This window comes from Carcharhinus amblyrhynchos, chromosome 30 (genome assembly GCF_965287045.1).
Source record: "Carcharhinus amblyrhynchos chromosome 30, sCarAmb.v2.hapA, whole genome shotgun sequence".
Taxonomy (NCBI): Eukaryota; Metazoa; Chordata; class Chondrichthyes; order Carcharhiniformes; family Carcharhinidae; genus Carcharhinus; species Carcharhinus amblyrhynchos.
The window spans coordinates 25993898-26012439 of record NC_137353.1 but is presented as its reverse complement, the minus strand read 5'-3'; the positions used below and the strand labels follow the sequence as shown (position 1 = coordinate 26012439).

General features: G+C 45.8%; 1 protein-coding gene across 1 annotated transcript in view; it reads left to right on the top strand.

The window, feature by feature from the left end:
• Nucleotides 1-9846, top strand: part of LOC145360211 (alpha-1,3-galactosyltransferase 2-like) — a 39561-nt gene extending 29715 nt beyond the window's left edge. The window contains exons 3-5 of the mRNA XM_080215257.1: nt 1666-1761; nt 3754-3891; nt 8992-9846. Of these exons, the coding sequence (XP_080071383.1) occupies nt 1666-1761; nt 3754-3891; nt 8992-9685 (928 nt within the window). The 3' untranslated portion in view covers nt 9686-9846. The remainder of the gene's footprint in view (nt 1-1665; nt 1762-3753; nt 3892-8991) is intronic.
• Nucleotides 9847-18542: the final 8696 nt, after the last annotated feature.

Genomic DNA, 18542 nt, shown 5'->3' with positions numbered 1-18542 from the left:
CTGCTCTTGTGGCCCTTTTAAAATTCTGGGCATTAATTGGACAATTTGCCTTAAAGGGAAACATCTGTTTTGGCAAAAGCTGCCAGCAGTGAGATCAAGTAATAGAATTGTTTTCCAATCCTTACAAAACTATGGAAAAACGGCATTGTGTTCTGCCCTGGAAATGCAAATAGTTTCAGGGTCACTAAACCCCCGCCGTCAACAAATCCTGTCTCATCCATTTTGTGTTCGAGTGTCTGAGTAATGGAAAAATGTTTCCTTTCAAAGTGGAAGAAGGGAAGGGAGTATCAGTAATTTCATGAAACAAATTGAGCCCTCTGTCCTCCTGCCATCAGGGGAGGATTAATAAGAATGGATCACGGGCAGCATTAAGGGCCTGCGGGAAGGGTAAGTGGATTGATGGCTGCTTCCTACTCCTCACAGCAATGCACTCCTCCCCCACTGAACGCGGGAAGGGAGGAGGATACAGATGGAGGGAAGGAGAAACAGACAAGAATGAAAGAGAGAGGAATTGACTGTTTAAGCTGGATTATGGTGGGCACAGTGGTTAACACTGCTGCCTCATAGCGCCAGGGACCCCTGGCTCGGGTCACCGCTTGTGCGGCATCTGCACATTCTCTTCGTGTCTGCGTGGGTTTCCTCCCGCAGTCTGAAAGACGTGCTGGTCAGGTGCCATTGGTCATGTTAAATTCTCCTTTGCTGCGCCCGAACAGGTGCTGGAGTGTGGCAACTAGTGGATTTTCACAGTAACTTCACAGCGGTGTTAATGTAAGCCTACTTGTGACACCTAATAAATAAACATTTAGTCTCTCAACTTCATGAAACTGCTGTAGGCTCAGACTGAAGTTGCTGCAGTCATGTTTGGAGGCAATTCATTGGTCACACCCCAAGGACCCTGCTCACAGCCCTGAGTTGGATACTGCTGTTTAACGTGTTTTTTATTAGCTGCCCCATGAGTACGTTTACATTTATTTATCAGTATCACAAGTAGGCTTAGATTAACACCACAATGAAGTTACTATGAAAATCCCCTAGTCACCATAGTCCTGTTCGGGTACACTGAGGGAGAATTTAGCACGGCCAGTGCTTGTAACCAGCACATCTTTCAGACTGTGGGAGGAAACCCACACAGACATGGGGAGAACATGCAAACTCTACACAGACAGTGACCCAAGCTGGGAATTGAACCTGGGTTCCAGGTGTTGAGGCAGCAGTGCTAACCACTGTGCCACCCAAGTAGTTTGATGGACTGAACTTCATTCTCTGGGACTATGTGTTAGAAAAGATTGGCTAATTTAGTCAGCCAGCTGTATCTTCTGAAATCAGGTTAGTTCTCGTCATGTGGAGCCCTGGTTCAGATAGATTTTGGTGATCAGGGCAGAATAGACATGATGATCTCTACATCATGACTACTCTCGACACCGCAAACTGCCGGATCCAAGAGGAGAGGATCTCCAAGAAGATTGCGCACATTGTCACAGACATCAAGTTTTTACAGACTTGCATTAGACAGACAGGTACCCATGTTATTAACCACACTGCCAGTACTCAGCTGGGGGGTTTGGTTCATCTGCTGCTTAGCTAAAGTAGCTTTCAAATATTTCAGCCACATCTAAAGGTCAGTGACTATAATTTAATCCTGTGTATTCGATCATCTGCTTTCAGATTTATGGAAGGCCTTATTCCCATGGATGTGTGCCATTTGCCGAAAGGATTTAAATTAAAACCTGGAAACCATGTGGATAATTACCTGGATTATTGGTACGGACTTTCTTTATAACGCTGGTTAATTGTTCAAACTATTTCACTTCTGTTTGCTGTTTGTAAAATAATGCTTTTTGGAGAGTCGCTGTAGGCTTGATGGGCTGAATGACCTTCCACTGCACTGCAGGAATTCTATGATTCTGTGTTTGCCCACTAATTCTACTTGTCTCTTTCAGAATGTTGGTGCAGTCTTGATGGGCTGAATGGCTTACTTTCACACTGTAGGGATTCAATGGTTCAACAACCATTCCTCCTTGCACCATTCCTTGTTTTTATTTTGTCAGTGTATCTTGTTTATTCTGAATTTCCCCAGTAGATTGTTGCCTATTGCATCATTCCTGCCTGTAACTTTTCCTTTCCAAGTCTCAAAAGTTAAACTTGTTGGCTGTTTTCTTTCCACAAATACCAGATTTCAAAATTCACATTTGGTTTCAATTATTGTTTCCTGATATTTTGTGCATTCTGTTGATCCTCAAGTCCTTCACACCAGGGCCTGAACCTATGCCGGTTGTAACAATAAAATTATTCTCTGAGCTGAGCTGAAATCTGGGACCTCAGGCCAGAAACAATAAGGCAGGAGCTTGTTTTTAGTCATTAACACTGTGTTTTACAAAGTCTTGATCTTTCTAGACATTTTCTTCCAAGTAAACATTTTCAAGTAACTAAACGTTTTCTTCAAGAAAATAATCGGAGTGCAGGAACGTTGACTGATAATAAAAGAAGTTGAATGAGTACAAGATTAAAGGGGATAGTAAGATATCCTGAAAGGTTGAGATGAGATAGAGGGAATGGCAGTAAATGCACATGAAGTCCAAAGACCAGTACAAACTAATTGGGCCAAATGGCCTGTATCAGTACTGTACTTTCAATGCAATGTCATTCTAAGTAACAGCTTCCACAACTGGAATCATGAGACCATATGGTGTAGGAGCACAAGTTGGCCATTTGACTCATTGAGTCTGCTCCCCTATTCAGTTGATCATGCCTGATCTGTTATGATCATCCTTAATTCCACCTTCCTGCCTTATCTCCATAACCCTCGATTCCTTCACTGATTAAAGATCTTCCCATCTCAGCCTTGAACATACTTAACGACCCACCCTCTACAGCCCACTGCGGTAAAGAATTCTACAGATTCGCTGCCCTCTGAGAGAAGAAACTTCTCTGTCTCAAATGGGCGACCCCTTACTCTGAGATTATGCCCACTGGTCCAAGACTCTCCCACAAGGGGTTATAACCTCTCCGCATGTACCCTGTAAAGCCCCCGAGAATCCTACATGTCTCCATAAGTTCATCTCTCGTTCTTCTAAATTCCAATGAGTACAAGCTCAGCCTACTCAGCCGCTCCTCATAAGAAAATCCCTCCATGCCTGAGATCGTGCAGGGATCGACCTAGTGAACCTTCTCTGGATGGCTTCCAATGCCAATATGGTTCCTGATAGCTGTGTAGTTAATCCTCCCAGAAGGTGTGGATTTATCATAGAATCCCTACAGTACAGAAAGAGGGCATTCAGTCCATCGAGTCTGCACCGACCACAATTCCACTCGGGCCCTACCCCCCAGTATCCCTACATATTTTACCCACTAATCCCTCTAATCTACGCATCTCAGGACACTAAGGGGCAATTTTAGCATGGTCAATCAACTTAACCCGCACGCACATCTTTGGACTGTGGGAGGAAACCGGAGCACCCGGAGAAAACCCGTGCAGACACGAGGAGAATGTGCAAACTCCACACAGTGACCCGAGCCAGGAATCGAACCCAGGTCCCTGGAGCTGTGAATCAGCAGTGCTACCGTGCCGCCATTTGTTACAATTGGGTTGGGGTCTGGTATCTTTCAGTCAGTTAACCAGCCAGCAATGCTTTAATGGGACAAACACAGGATGGATGGAGGTACTCAGGGCAGCTGCATGCAGCATTTGACAGATGGGGAAAGAATAGAGGAAGGAGAGTGCTGTTTCTTATGGGTATTTCTTTTTTACTTTAGGAGCAGAACTGATGTACAGACTTGTACGAATTGGAAAGCACCAATCATTTGGGATGGAACCTTCAACCCCAATTATTACGATGCAATATACAAGAAACAAAATGTCGTTATTGGTCTCACGGTCTTTGCAGTTGGCAAGTATGTTGATGCAATTTGCGGCGAGTCATTATCAAACCCCGCAAGCTCTGAGATTTAGCCCTTTTTGTATTACTGAACAGCTGCGAGTAAAAGGAAACCAGGGATAGTGAAGCTTCTGGAGCAATGGAACCCACCCCATTTAGTTTGCTGAGCATTAGTATAGCAAAACACCAGTTTCAACCTCCTGACCTGGACCATTAATCTGAAACCTTAAACACGTGCCAAAGTTTTGCTGCCGCTTACGCCGGTGGGATTGTGTGTGATCCTGTCGACAGTGCATCCCTGCTGTGGGTTTCTCGGTGACGAGGGGAGCATGCAGTGGGAAGTCCCATTAACAATGGCAGGACCACAATATCCTGTCGCCAGTGAGTTTGTGCTCCATCTCCCAGCAACACCACAGAGAGAGGTGGGTTTGGGGAGGAATCCTGCCCATTGACTGTTCTTCCTCTTCTCTTTTTAAAGTTTATTTATTAGTGTCATCAAGTAGGCTTGCGTTCACACTGCAAGGAAGTTACTGTGAAAATCCCCTAGTCGCCGCACTCCAGTGCCTATTCGGGTACACTGAGGGAGAATTTGGCATGGCCAATGCACCTAACCAGCAGGTCTTTCAGAGTGTGGGAGGAAACCCACACAGACACGGGGAGAATGTGTAGACTCTGCACATTCAGTCATCCAAGCCGGAAGTTTAATCCTGATGCTGTGAGGCAGCAGTGCTAATGCACTGTGCCACTGTACCAGAGATGCAGCGTGACCCTGCTGAGTGGAATGTCACCATTTATTGCAAGGGGAATGGAATATAAAAGTAGGGAATATTTACTGCAGCTGTACAGGGCCTTGGTGAGACCGCACCTGGAATATAGTGCAAAGTTTTGGTCTCCTCATTTGACAAAAATATATAATTGCAATTGAAGCATTTCAGAGAAAGTTTACTTAAACCCTCATCCCAGAGATGAATCATCTTATAAAGGAACATTGGGCGCACGTCCATTGGCATTTAGAAGAATGAAAGGTGATCTTAATAAAACCCTGGGGGGATTTGAAAGAGTAGATAATTGGAAGACTTCATCTTGTGGGAGAGACTACAACCAGGGGACACAGTTTAAGAATAAGGCATCTCCTGTTTAAGACATAGAGGAAGAGAATTTGATTCTCTCCAGGGGTTGTTAGGATGTGGGATTCCCTTTCCCTGAAAGCAGTGGAAGACAGGGTCATTGAATGTATTCAAGACAAAGATTGTGATAGATGAGGCAGTGTAGAGTTATGGGGCGCTGAGACACAACCCAGATTGGACAGTACTAAATGATGAAGCCGTTTCGATGGGCCAAATGGTCTACTCCTGCTCCTAAATCCTACGTTCCTAACTGCTTTTAGTGTTTTGGCTGCAATTAAAGCCCAATACGGCAATGATACTTTGATTATTATTTTAAAGCACGATTCTTTACACAGCCCTGAGGTACCAGGTTCAGCAGCATTGCATTAAGTGGCAGCAGCAATGGAAATGGAGCTGTGTTTTTCATTCATTTGTGGGACGTGGGCTGGCCAGCATTTATTGTCCATCCCTAGTTGCCCTTGAACTGAATGGGTCGCTAGGGTATTTCAGAGAGCAATTGAGAGTCAACTACATTGCTGTTGCTCTGGAGTCACATGCAGGCCAGGAAGGCAGATTTCCTTCTCTAAAGGGACATTAGTGAGCCAAATGGGTTATTCCAACAGTCGACAATGGTTTCATAGTCATCAGTAGATTCTTAATTCCAGATTTCTTTTTAAATTGAATTGAAATTTCACTATCTGCCGTGGTGGAATCCGCAGAACATTTTGGATTAATAATCTAGCCAGAGTACTACGAGGCTGTCGCCTTATTGTGGAGATGCTTAATGTCCTGTGAGGAATTTGATGTTGAACGTGGTACTTGAAAATCTGCTGGTGTTTTCACATCTACACGGCACGGTGGCACAGTGGTTAGCACTGCTGCTTCACATCTCCAGGGACCTGGGTTTGATTCCTGGCTCGGGATCACTGTCTGTGTGGAGTTTGTACATTGTCCTCGTGTCTGCGTGGGTTTCCTCCGGGTGCTCCGGTTTCCTCCCACAGTCCAAAGATGTGTGGGTTAGGTTAATCGGCCGTGCTAAGAAATTGTCCCTTAGTGTCCTGAGATGCATGGGTTAGAGGGATTAGTGGGTATAATATGTAGGGATATGGGGGTAGGGCCTGAGTGGGATTGTGTTTGGTGCAGTCTCGAAGGGCCTCTTTCTGCACTGTAGGATTCTATGATTCTATGGTACAGATTTCACTGGGTTTTTGCATCTCACGTTTTTCAGAATCCCTTTTGCGCGGGAATGAAGTTGGAGTGAGATTAAAGATAAATCTTTCTAATCTTTTGCCAAGAGCCTAGACTGTCCTGAAAAGAATCTCTCGGGAGAGCCTGATCTTTGAAAAATTATTTCCATGTACAATGGCATATTTATAAATCTGAACCATTTGCAGCAGCAAATCCCATCCCCCGCAATAATCCGAATAATCGCGATCCAGAACGCATCACGGTTTTAATTTTCCTGGCGTGAAGCTACCACCTGACTGGCAGACAGAACCTTTCTTCAAAGCTGATGCCCTTCAGCAGCATCTATGAATGGAACTTTGCCAGGTTGTAAATAACATCCTGCTCAGAGTAACTGAGGCTGCCAGTGAAAGGCCTCCAAGATCCAGTTTTCATTCAAAGATGGGTAAAGCAAGATGCTCAGGGGAAGAAAAGGTCTCAATCCCACTTAAAAATGGAATTTAAACCTATCCCGGTAAAGGGATCAGACACTACTAAGTGGCAGAGCAGGTTCAAAGGGCTGAATGGCCTATTCCTGCTCCTAAGTCCCATGTTCCAATCTGCTTTTGGTTGCAATCAAAGCACAACATGGCAATGGTAGTCTATTTGCATTTGAATACATTCAAAGACCCTGCCTCCCACTGCTTTCAGGGGAAGAGAATCCCATCCTAACAAGCCTTTTGAGAGAATGAAATTCTCCTCCTCTATGTCTTAAACAGTAAACCCCTTATTCTTAAACCGCCTACCCTGGTTCTAGTCTCTCCCCCAAGAGGAAAAGTTCTCCCAGTATCTAGCTTTTCAAATCCCCCCAGGGCTCTACATGGTTTGTTAAGATCACCTCTCATCCTTCTAAACTCCAGATACTCTGTGAAGCTTTGGTCAGCTGCTTAGAAAAATTTTGTTTTGAAAAAAGGTTGAAGGGTAGATCTCTCTTGTGGATAAAATGACCAAGGTTTCTGATGAGATAAATTGAAACATTTGGAATATTGTGTGCAGTTCTGGTCACCCTATTATAGAAAGGATATTATTAAACTAGATAAAGTGCAGAAAGGATTTACTGGGATGCTACCGGGACTTGATGGTTTGAGTTATAAGGAGGGGCTGGATAGATTGGGACTTTTTTCTCTGGAGCGTAGAAGGCTGAAGGATGATCTTATAGAGGCCTGTAAAATAATGAGGAGCATAGATCAGTTAGATAGTCAATATCTATTCCCAAAGGTAGGGGAGTCTAAAACTAGATGGCGTAGATTTAAGGTGAGAGGGGAGAGACACAAAAGAGACCAGAGGGGCAATTTTTTCACAGAGGATGGTGAGTGCCTGGAATGGGCTGCCCGAGGTGGTAGTAGAGGTGGGTACAATTTTGTCTTTTAAAAAGCATTTAGACAGTTACATGGATAAGATGGGAATAGAGGGATATGGGCCAAATGCAGGCAATTAGGACTAGCATCGGGGTTTAAAAAAAAGGGCAGCATGGACAAGTTGGGCCAAAGGGTCTTTTTCCATGCTGTAAACCTCTATGACTAAATTGTGAATATGATTTGTAAGCGTTTCTAATACCAAATGTCAAATATAAACTCGTCAATCGGAAGACAAATCAGAAACAAGAAGGGACTTCATATCTCCAAAAGGGGGAGCAGTATAAGAACACAAGAACTAGGAGCAGAAGTAGGCCACCTTGCCCCTCGAGCCTGCTCGATAAGGGCTTCAATAAGATCATGGCTGATCTTTTCATGGACTCAGCTCCACTTACCCCTCCGCTCACCATAACCCTTAATCCCTTTACTGTTGAAAAATTTTATCTATCCTTGTCTTAAAAACATTCAATGAGGTATCTTCAACTGCTTCACTGGGCAGGGAATTCCACAACCCTTCGGGTGAAGAAGTTCCTGCTCAACTCAGTCCTAAATCTGCTGTCCCTTATTTTGAGGCCATGCCTCCTAGTTCTAGTTTCACCGGCCAGTGGAAACAACCTCCCTGCTTCTATCTTATCTGGGATAAACTGTCATAGATGATGGGGGACATTGGGAGGGTTGATAATCTTAAGTTCTCAGCTGAGGGTACAACTCACAAACAGGGCTTTATATTTATTTATGGGATGTCGACATTGCTGGCAAGGCCAGCCTTTCTCACCCATCCCTAATTGTCATAACTGAGTGGTTTGCCGGGCTATTTCAAGGGGCAGTTAAAGAGTCAGCCAGGTTGCTGCGGGAGTCCGGAGTCACATGTAGACCAGACCGGGTAAGGATGGCAGATTTCCTTCCCTGAAAGACATGACTGAGACAGATTTTTTTTTTTAATGACCATTGGTGATGACACGTGAGTCTGCGCGTTCTCTCGTTCTGCATGGGTTTCCTCCGGGTGCTCTAGTTTCCTCCCACACTCCAAAGATGTGCAGCTTAGGTGAATCGCTGATGCTAAATTGCCCCTTGGTGTCAGGGGGACTAGCTGCAGTAAATACATGGAGTTATGGGGATAGTGGCCAGTACAGACTCGATGGGCCAAATGGCCTCCTTCTGCACTGTAAGATTCAATGATTCGTTGTTGGAAAAAACCCATCTGGTTCAGTAATGCCCTTCAGAGAAGAAAATCTGCCGTCCTTACCTGGTCTGGCCTACATGTAACTCCAGACTCTTGACAATGTGGTTGATTGGCAATAAATTCTGACCCAGGCAGTGACGCTCATGTCCCATAAATGAATAAAATAAGCCTGGGGTGGAGGGGTGCGATTGTGAGGATGTTTGTGTGACAACTACTCCTGCGAGAACGTGCATGTTTGCATATTTCAGGTATCTGGACATGTACTTGGAGAGTTTCCTGGTGTCGGCCGATGAACACTTCATGCCGGGCTTGTCCGTTATCTACTACGTGTTTGTTGATGAGCTGCCGAAGCTGGACAAGCTGAGGCTGAAGCCCAGTGTGAGACGAAAGCTCAAGAAATTCCAAGTTGAAAGGCACAAGCGGTGGCAGGACATCTCCATGTTCCGCATGAAGACCATCAGCAGGCTGATTGAGGATCACGTCAAGCATGAAGCCGACTACCTGTTCTGCTTCGACGTAGACCAGAAATTCCAAGGCCGCTTTGGCACGGAGGCGCTGAGTGAGTCCGTCGCCCTCCTACACGCCTGGTACTACAGAAGGCCAAAGTTCACGTACACCTATGACCGTAACCCGCTCTCTGCAGCTTACCTGGACGCTGAGGGAGATTTCTACTATCACGCTGCCGTGTTTGGTGGGACTTGGCAGAGCGTCAAGAACCTGACGGAGTCCTGCGACCGGGGCATCATGCAGGACAAGCAGAACAACGTGGAGGCTCTCTGGCACGACGAGAGCCACCTCAACAAGTACTTTTGGCTGCACAAGCCCACCAAACTCCTGTCGCCCGAATACTGCTGGGACTCCAAGATTGGGTGGCGCAGAGACATCCATGTGATCAGACTGTTATGGGCTGAGAAACAGTACGACATCAGCCGACAAAACTAACTGAAGCATTCGGAATAAGGCCTTCCGTTGATTTTAGCACACTGTTCCTTGAGGTGAGGTGTCTTCTTCTCTTCCCAAAGAGGCGTAACCTGGGTTAGGTACATGGTGAAGCAGGTCAGATAATGTGCCTTAAACCTTTGCCCCACCCGCCACCTGCTCCCTCCCCCCTTCTCCCTTCCCTTCCCCTCCCGCCCCCTTCTCCCTTCCCTTCCCCTCCCGCCCCCTTCTCCCTTCCCTTCCCCTCCCGCCCCCTCTCCCCTTCCCCTCCCGCCCCCTCTCCCCTTCCCCTCCCGCCCCCTCTCCCCTTCCCCTCCCGCCCCCTCTCCCCTTCCCCTCCCGCCCCCTCTCCCCTTCCCCTCCCGCCCCCTCTCCCCTTCCCCTCCCGCCCCCTCTCCCCTTCCCCTCCCGCCCCCTCTCCCCTTCCCCTCCCGCCCCCTCTCCCCTTCCCCTCCCGCCCCCTCTCCCCTTCCCCTCCCGCCCCCTCTCCCCTTCCCCTCCCGCCCCCTCTCCCCTTCCCCTCCCGCCCCCTCTCCCCTTCCCCTCCCGCCCCCTCTCCCCTTCCCCTCCCGCCCCCTCTCCCCTTCCCCTCCCGCCCCTTCCCTTCCCTTCCCCTCCCGCCCCCTCTCCTGCAAACTCAGAAGATCATCCACTTACTGCAACAGTGTTGTTTGGAAGAATGGTTTTTAAACTCCTAACTTTGCGCCAAGCAAGTTAATATAAATGTGTGTAGATTAAAAGTGAGGGGCCTCAATGAAGTATTGCAGCCTTTTTTAAACTTGATTTGTGCTTTATGTTTACATAGGCCCGATGAGGCCAGCACTAACCTTTTGGTGATAACTGCTTACTCCATTTCAGTTTCGTTGACTGTGCTGTACAGATAACTGTTAATATTTGAGGGATAGAGAAATATCGAGATACAAATAAATTTTTAATTCTGTCCCAAGGTGTTTATTTTTGAAAAATGTGCATTTTTTTTTAATTTTTTATGATTATTTCCTGGCTGCCCCCTTTCCCTCATCCGGTGAGTCATTTAGCCACAGGCTCTGATCTGTTTGCGGTAGATATTAAAGAATTAGATGAGGGAGCTAAATGTAATAGCTCCAAATTTTCAGATGACACAGAGTTGGGTGGGAGGATGAGCTGATGCTCCAGTGTGATCTGGACCAATTGAATGAGTGGGAAATGCGTGCCAGATGCAATATGATGTGGATAAATGGGAGGAAGGTAGCTTATTTTCTGAATGGTTAGAGATTGAGACGGGAATGTGCAATAAGAACTGGGTGTCTTTGTACGCCAGTCACTGAAAGTTTGCATGCAATTGCAGCAGGCAGTGAGGAAGAGAAGTTGCATATGGCCTTTGTAGAGGGAGGATTCTAGTACAAAAGCTGAAACATCTTGCTATAGTTATACAGGATGTTGATAAGGCCAAACCTGGAATATTGTGTGCAGTTTTGGTATCCTTATCTGAAGAATGTTCTTGCCATAGAGTGCAGAGAAGGTTTACCGGACTGATTTCTGAGATAGTAGGACTGATGTGTAAGGTGCGATTGAGTTGGTTAGTGGCACAGTGGTTAGAACTGCTGCTTCACAGTGCCAGGCTTCCAGATTCAATTTCAGCCTCAGGTCACTGTCTGTGTGGAGTTTGCACATTTTCCCTGTGTCTGCGTGGGTTTCCTCCCGCAGTTCAGAGATGTATGGTTTAGGTGGATTGGCCATGCTAAATTAACCCTTCGTGTCGTGGGATTAGCAGGGTAAATATGTGGGGTTACAGGGATAGGGACTGGGTGGGATTGTTGTTGGTGCAGGCTTGATGGGCCAAATGGCCTCCTGCACTGTAGAGATTCTGTATTTGCTGGAGTTTAGAGGAATGAAGGGAGGGGGGCCGCGGATCTCATAGAAACATATAAAATTCTAACTGGACTAGACAGGGTAGATGCAAGAAGGACGTTCCTGATGCTGGGAGAATCCAGAACCAGGGTCACAGCCTGAGGAAACAGGGTAAACCATTTTGGACCAGGATGAGAAAAAGTGGTGAGCCTATGGAATTTATTACTACAGAAAGCAGTTGAGGCCAAAACATTGTATGTTTTCAAGAAGGAGTTAAATGTAGCTCTTGGGGCTAAAGGGATCAAAGGATATGGAGGGGAAATCAATTACAGGTTACTGATTTTGATGATCAGTCATGATCGTGATAAATGGTGCGGAACAGGCACAGAGGGCTGAATGGCCTACTCCTGCTCCTATGTTCTATGTTTACAGGGGTGGGTTTTCCAAATCAGTGATGTAAAGTGGAAAGGAGTCTCTCTGAGCTTGATGCCGTACATTTCCAACAGATCCCCTACCCGGAAGCCAGCCTGAACGACAGGGTTCGTTCCCTATCAGAAGAGATTGCAGCCAAGGAGCAGGTAGACCAGGACACGTTGACCAAACCCAGACCCACAGCAATGCAGTTAACTGCCCTCTGAAATGGCCCAGCAAGCCACTCAGTTCAAAGACAATTAGGGATGGGCAACAATTGCTGGCCCAGCCAGCGATGCCCACCCCATAAAGGAATAAAGATAAAGAACCAGTTAGTCGTAAGAGTTTTACAGCAGAACAAGAGGCCCTTCGGCTCACTGTGTCATCTGTCTTGACATCCCTTATTTTGGCTTTGCAAATGACCCAACTGATGAGCATCGCCAATCAGATTTTAACACTGTTGGAAGTGCAATATGAAACTAGCTTGTTGGTGGAGAGGTGGGTGGGAGTGGAACATGAGGAAGGAAGCAGGCTGGCTGCACTGGGAAGAACACTCTTCTGCCTTCTCTTGGCTCATAAGCAATGCTGGATGGGCCAATGCCTCTTCCACACTGTAAGAAATGGTAGTTCTGAGAATGTGGTAAAATTACTCAAAGTTAAAGTTCTTCCATTTAAATAAGATAAGGCAATAAGTTGCTCTTTAGCTCTTGCACTCCATTGCTCACAGGTGTTCTGTATCGTTCTGGTGCTCTGAATACCAGTGATCTCATGGTCAACTAGTTTTGTAAGGGTAGTTACCTACTCAAGGGCATTACTGTAGCACAGATCCTGGCACCATCCTTTCCTCCTATCGAGATGAGTAGGAGGATGATCTCACGGGTTGGGGGCTGGAATCTGAGCAGGTGAGATGCCCACCAGTCTCCTGTATATAAACAGACACTTGAGAGGAAGGTGTGTTAGACAAGGTAGAGCTTACTGAGGTGGATTCCTGCTGTCTTTGGCCTTGCTCCCTGCTTAACTTAGAGCAGAAGAAGTGTCGCTTTGCTTCACCTCTCCCTCTCGCTGATCCTGCACTAGTAAACGGCTGCCGTGTTGAGGGTTTTATGTCTATTGTCCATTTAACTTGTACATTGTATCTAAACTATTTTTGAATAAACTGTTTTAAATCACTTGAGATCTTCACTTTTTTTGGGCAGTGAGTGATCTGACCAAATTTCCATCAAATTCAGTAGACCTGAACACATCTTGGGCGATAGTGGGGAGTAGCAGCTGAGTTTCCCAAATCAGATCGGGTGACCCCTACCCTTAGGACAATACGGACAAAGGGGGTTACCCCTCCCTTTCTTTCCCATTCAGGATTGACAGTGTGGATGGATAATGCTGCGCGGTGTGTAAACTCTCCCAAACCACAGCAACAGATCAGCCTAGGCACAGGACTCGAGGATAAGGATGATGTACAACAAAGCCCACTGAGGATGAGGGAGAGACCACCACCACACCACACATGGACCCCATATCCCCCGCTGAGGTCAAGGCTGTAAAGGATGGGGATGGGTATTGACACCTTGAATTAGAGAAGGATGACCGAACCCAAAGAACGAAGCAGACATGCTCCCATGATGCACACAATATTGTCATAGGATCCCTACATTCCAGAAGGGGGCCATTTGGCCCATTGAGTCTACACCAACCACAATCCCACCCAGGCCCTATTCCCGTAATCCCACATATTTACCCTCCTAATCCCCCTGACACTAGGGTTAATTTAGCACGGCCAATCCACCTAACTTGCCCGTCTATGGACTGTCATAGAGTCATAGAAATTTACAGCATGGAAACAGGCCCTTTTTTATAAACCACTAAGCTAGTCCCAGTTGCCTGCATTTAGCCCTTATCCCTCTATACCCACTTTCCCATGTACCCGTCTAAATGCTTTTTAAAAGACAAAATTGTACCCGCCTCTACTACTATCTCTGGCAGCTTATTCCAGGCACTCCCCACTCCGTGAAAAAATTGCCCCGTGGACCCTTTTGTATCTCTCCCCTCTCACTTAAACCTATGCCCTCTAGTTTTAGACTCCCCTACCTTTGGGAAAAGATATTGACTATCTAGCTGATCTGTGCCCCTCATTATTTTATGAACCTCTATAAGATCACCCCTCAGCCTCCTCCGCTCTAGAGGGGGAAAAAGTCCCAGTCTATGCAGCCTCTCCTTAATACTCAAACCATCAAGTCCTGGTAGCATCCTAGTAAATCATTTTACTGCAATTACCCCAAGTGTTTGAATGACTGTCCAGCCATTGTTAGAGTAGAGTGTTGCTCACAAACATCAGAAATTCATCAATCAATTCAAGGGAGTAGCTAATTGGTTCAGGGGTGGTTGGAGGTTAATCTAAAATGCTGCCTTCCCTGAAGCGAATGTTCTCCGCCTGCTGTGGGGAAGGCTGAGGGCCTCCTTGTGAACCTGCTCCTGGGCCTAGCCAAATGTGCAATAAATAGGTCCAGGCAGCGGGCCACTGAGGGAATAGTACAATCTGACTGTCTGCCCCTCTACTGTGGCTATGCCCGTGGCTGGGTGTCCCTGGAGAGGGAGCATGTAGAGTCCGCGGGTAGCGTCGAGACCTGCCATCCTCATTGGGCACCGTGGGGACTGGGGCGTATATTTGACCACTTTCATCACATTTTGGTTTGAGGTTTTAAGTTTCCTTTTATGCTTGGGGTTTTGTTTCGGGTGGTCCTCCCCCCTTAAGGTGCTGCCCTCCTTGCTTTATCCCTCAGTTTGTTGAATTATTCTAACCGAAAAGAAGGATAAGAATGTTACCGTCTTGACGTTGACAACGTTAATGATTCATTCCTGAGGATGACCATATGGACAGGCTTGAAAAGGAAGCGAGATGTAAAACGTTTGAAAAAAGTATCTTCAAATGGAGTGGGGGGGAAGCATCAAGTGACGAGGCGCCTCGGAATGTCCTGCTTCACCTTCTTACCGGAGAAGAGATTTACTATTTATGCTGGCAATTTTTAAGAGTCACCAGGCAAAGAATGCAAATTTCTATACTGGGCATTATTACATTTGAAATTTCTAAATTGACGAATCTGATTGAACCAATTAACCCATTGGTCTCCTGAACAGAACCGCAATTTCATTTTCTTTTGGAAGTGTATTTGGCATTTCAGGGAATAAACTCGGAGGGCACCGGAGATGTTGAAGTGAGGATAGGACCGGCAGGATTGCTCTACAGAGAGAGAGGTGGTATGGACAAAATAGGCCGAGTGGCCTCCTAGCATCGTAGAGCGATGCAGCATGGAAATAGGCCTTTTGGCCCAACCAGTCCATCAAATAGTCCTAATTGCCCACGTTTGGCCCTATCTCTCTAATCCTTTCCCATCCACGTCCTTTTCCAAATGCTTTTTCAATGTTGAACTTGCCTCAGCCACTTTCTCCAGTAGCTCAGTCCACATACGCACCTCCCTCTGCACGAAAAAATTGCCCCTCAGGTCCCTTTTTAAATCTTTGCTCTCTCACATTAAACCAATGCACTCTAGTTTTCAATTCCCCTTCCCTGGGGAAAGGGCTGTGTGTGTTCATGCTACCTATGATTTTATACACCTCAATAAGGTCACCCCTCATTCCCCTGCTTTCCAAGGAATAAAGTCCTAGCCTGGCCAACCTCTCCCTATAACTCAGGCCCACTTGCCTTGACGACATCCTCGTAAATCTTCTTTGCACTCTTTCCAGTTTAGGGGAGATGGTGGTAATGTTGCTGTAGTTGTAATCCAAATTCCCAGGCTAATGATCCGGTGGACATGGGTTTAAATCCCACAGCAGCTGGTGAAATTTAAATTCGATCTATAATGCCTGGAATTGAAAACTAGAATCTGGAACGGTGACCACAAAACTATCATCAAGTTTTAAAAAAATCCATCTGGATCAGTAATGTCATTTAGAGAATAAAATGTGCCGCACTTACTTGGCCTGGATTACATATGATTCCAGAGCCACAACAGCGCGGTTAACTTCCAATGCTCTCGGGAATGGCTTAGCAAGCCTCTCCGTTCAAGGGCAAAACCTCACATGAAAGAACGTACTGTAATGACTCCGTATAATTTGTTCAACATGCATGATGAATTTGAACTGAAGAATAGGATCTAGACCTGCTCAGCTAACTTGACAACAGCGCAATATATGAAGGTTGATGTGACCAAGATAGTTTAGGGCTGGAATCCTCCAGTCTTGCACGTCCTGCTGCTAGCAGGAATGCAGAATTTGGCACTCAGCTAAATCTCCGTTCACTGCAGCGGGACTGGAGAATCTCAGCAGTGGGTGGGGTCGGAGAATTCCAGCCGTGGTTTCACAATGGTTATTATCTAGATCCTGGTATTACTCATCTGGATGAGGTGGGATCTCAGGCTCCATATCTACATGAATTGTTGGAATAAGGTTAATATAAAGTCCTAATGATGTGGAGATGCCAGCGTTGGACTGGGGTGGACATGGTAATTCCAACTGGATTAAATTCCAACAGGTTGATTTGGAATCATGAGCATTTGGAGCACTGCTCCTTCATCAGGTGAGCCGCTCATGATTCCAAATAAATCTGTTGGACTTTAACCTGGTGTTGTGAGACTTCTTACTGTGAAGTTCCAGTCAGAGATGAGCTTATAGGCTAGGGGCTGCATTTCTGGGAAGAGGAGGTCACTAAAAGTTAGGTATATAAATAGGTAGTGAAGTGGCAAAAGGTATATCGGGCAAAGGCAAGCTTTCTGAGGTTGGTTTGCACTGTTTTCAACCTCACTCTCTGATTAGCTCAAAAAGACTGAGAAGGGAAGAGACAATCACCGCTAGCTGCGGACATCAGCATCACTTTGCTTCGTATTTGTCGATCCAAACGTAGAAATGAGGAATGGGTAGACCAATCTTACCTCATCAAATGCCTTCTGGAAATTATTCAGCAGCTCCCCTTTATCCACAGCGTGTGTGACTCATTCAAAGGACGCCAGTAAATTGGTTCAACACAATTTCCCTTTCACTAAAACGTTGTCTCTGCCTTGAATTTATCTTGCATTAACATCTTTAGTTATGGCTTCTAACATTTTACCTTTGACAGATGTTAGGTTAACTGGTCTATCGTTTCCTGCCTTCTGCCTCCCTGTCTGAAGAAAGGAGTTACATTTGCTATTTTCCAATTTAATGGAACCTTCCTGGAATCTTGGGGAAAATTAAAACCAATGCATCGACTATCTCAGTAGCCACTTCTTTTATGACCTTAGGATGAAGTCCAACTAGACGCTGGATTTGTCAGTCTGCAAATCCAACAATTTGCTCAGTACCAGTTCTTTGGCGATTGCAATTTTCCTGACTTCCTTCCATTTCCTGATTTACAGCTATTTTTGGGATGTTCCTTGTATCCTCTGTGGTGAAGATAGATACAAATTGCCTATTCAATTCATCCCCCATAGCCCTACTTCCATCACCCAGGCACATTTTCTATAGGAAAAGCAAAGACTTTGTAAACTTTTTTCTTATCTAATTGGCATATATGCCAGTTCACTAAAACTGTCTCTTCTTTGGTAGTGACTTTTAAGGGCCGTCTTGACAAGTGCATGAATAGGATGAGAATAGAGGGATATGGTGCCCTGAAGGGTAGGGATTTTTAGTTCAGTCGGGCAGCATGGTCAGTGCAGGCTTAGAGGGCCGAAGAGCCTGTTCCTGTGCTGCAATTCTTTGTTCTTTCATGCCCTCATAATTGCCCTTATTTTAAGTTTCAAATACTAGTCTTGGACACACTCTTCTCACCCTCAAACCGAATGTAAAATTAATTCACGTTATGCTCACTGTTGCTTAGGGGTCATGCAGGATCATTCTCAGCTATTACAGGTCAAATCTCAATTCTGTCTATTTAGCTTGTATAGCTTTTCTGAACTATGTCTTTTCAATAAACAGCTTGTGCGTTGCGCTCCTCTGTTGGATGATCTGTGAGTCCCTAATCAAATCTTGGATGCATCAATTATTGCCTCCTTTTAATGGCCGGGTTCTCCAAGGTCAGGGAAACCTGGTCAGCCAGCATTAAAGCTGGAAAATAGAGAAAGTAAGAGGCACATAGCCTCACTTAAAATATTTCAATAAACAATCTGCTTTCGGGAAACGAGATGGTTTCCTGATCGTATGACACCTTTGTTAAGACGAGGGGTGTGCGAGTACAAGACAGTGTGGGTTTAAGATTTACCAAAAAAATGAACATCGCACTTGACCCAAATCCAGCAGTTTTGGGTTGAAGGTAAGCAGGGTTGAGGAGGAACAGGTTTAAGCCAAGTTTCCTCTCTCCTAATTGTGACTCAGTAAGCCCTACTCAGAGTCTCCATAAACTCATCTGATAAGGATTGTGTCCTGCTGTGTGGACCTGATTCAGGATGATGTCAAGAAACACTTCTTCACTCGGAAAGCAAAGTTTTTAAAGTTTATTTATTAGTTATGAGTAAGGCTTACATTGTCACTGCAATGAGGTTACTATGAAATTCCCCTAGTCTGGCGCCTGTTTGAGTCAATGCACCCGAACCAGCACATCTTTCAGGCAGTGAGAGGAAACCGGAGCTCCCGGAGGAAACCCACACAGCCACGG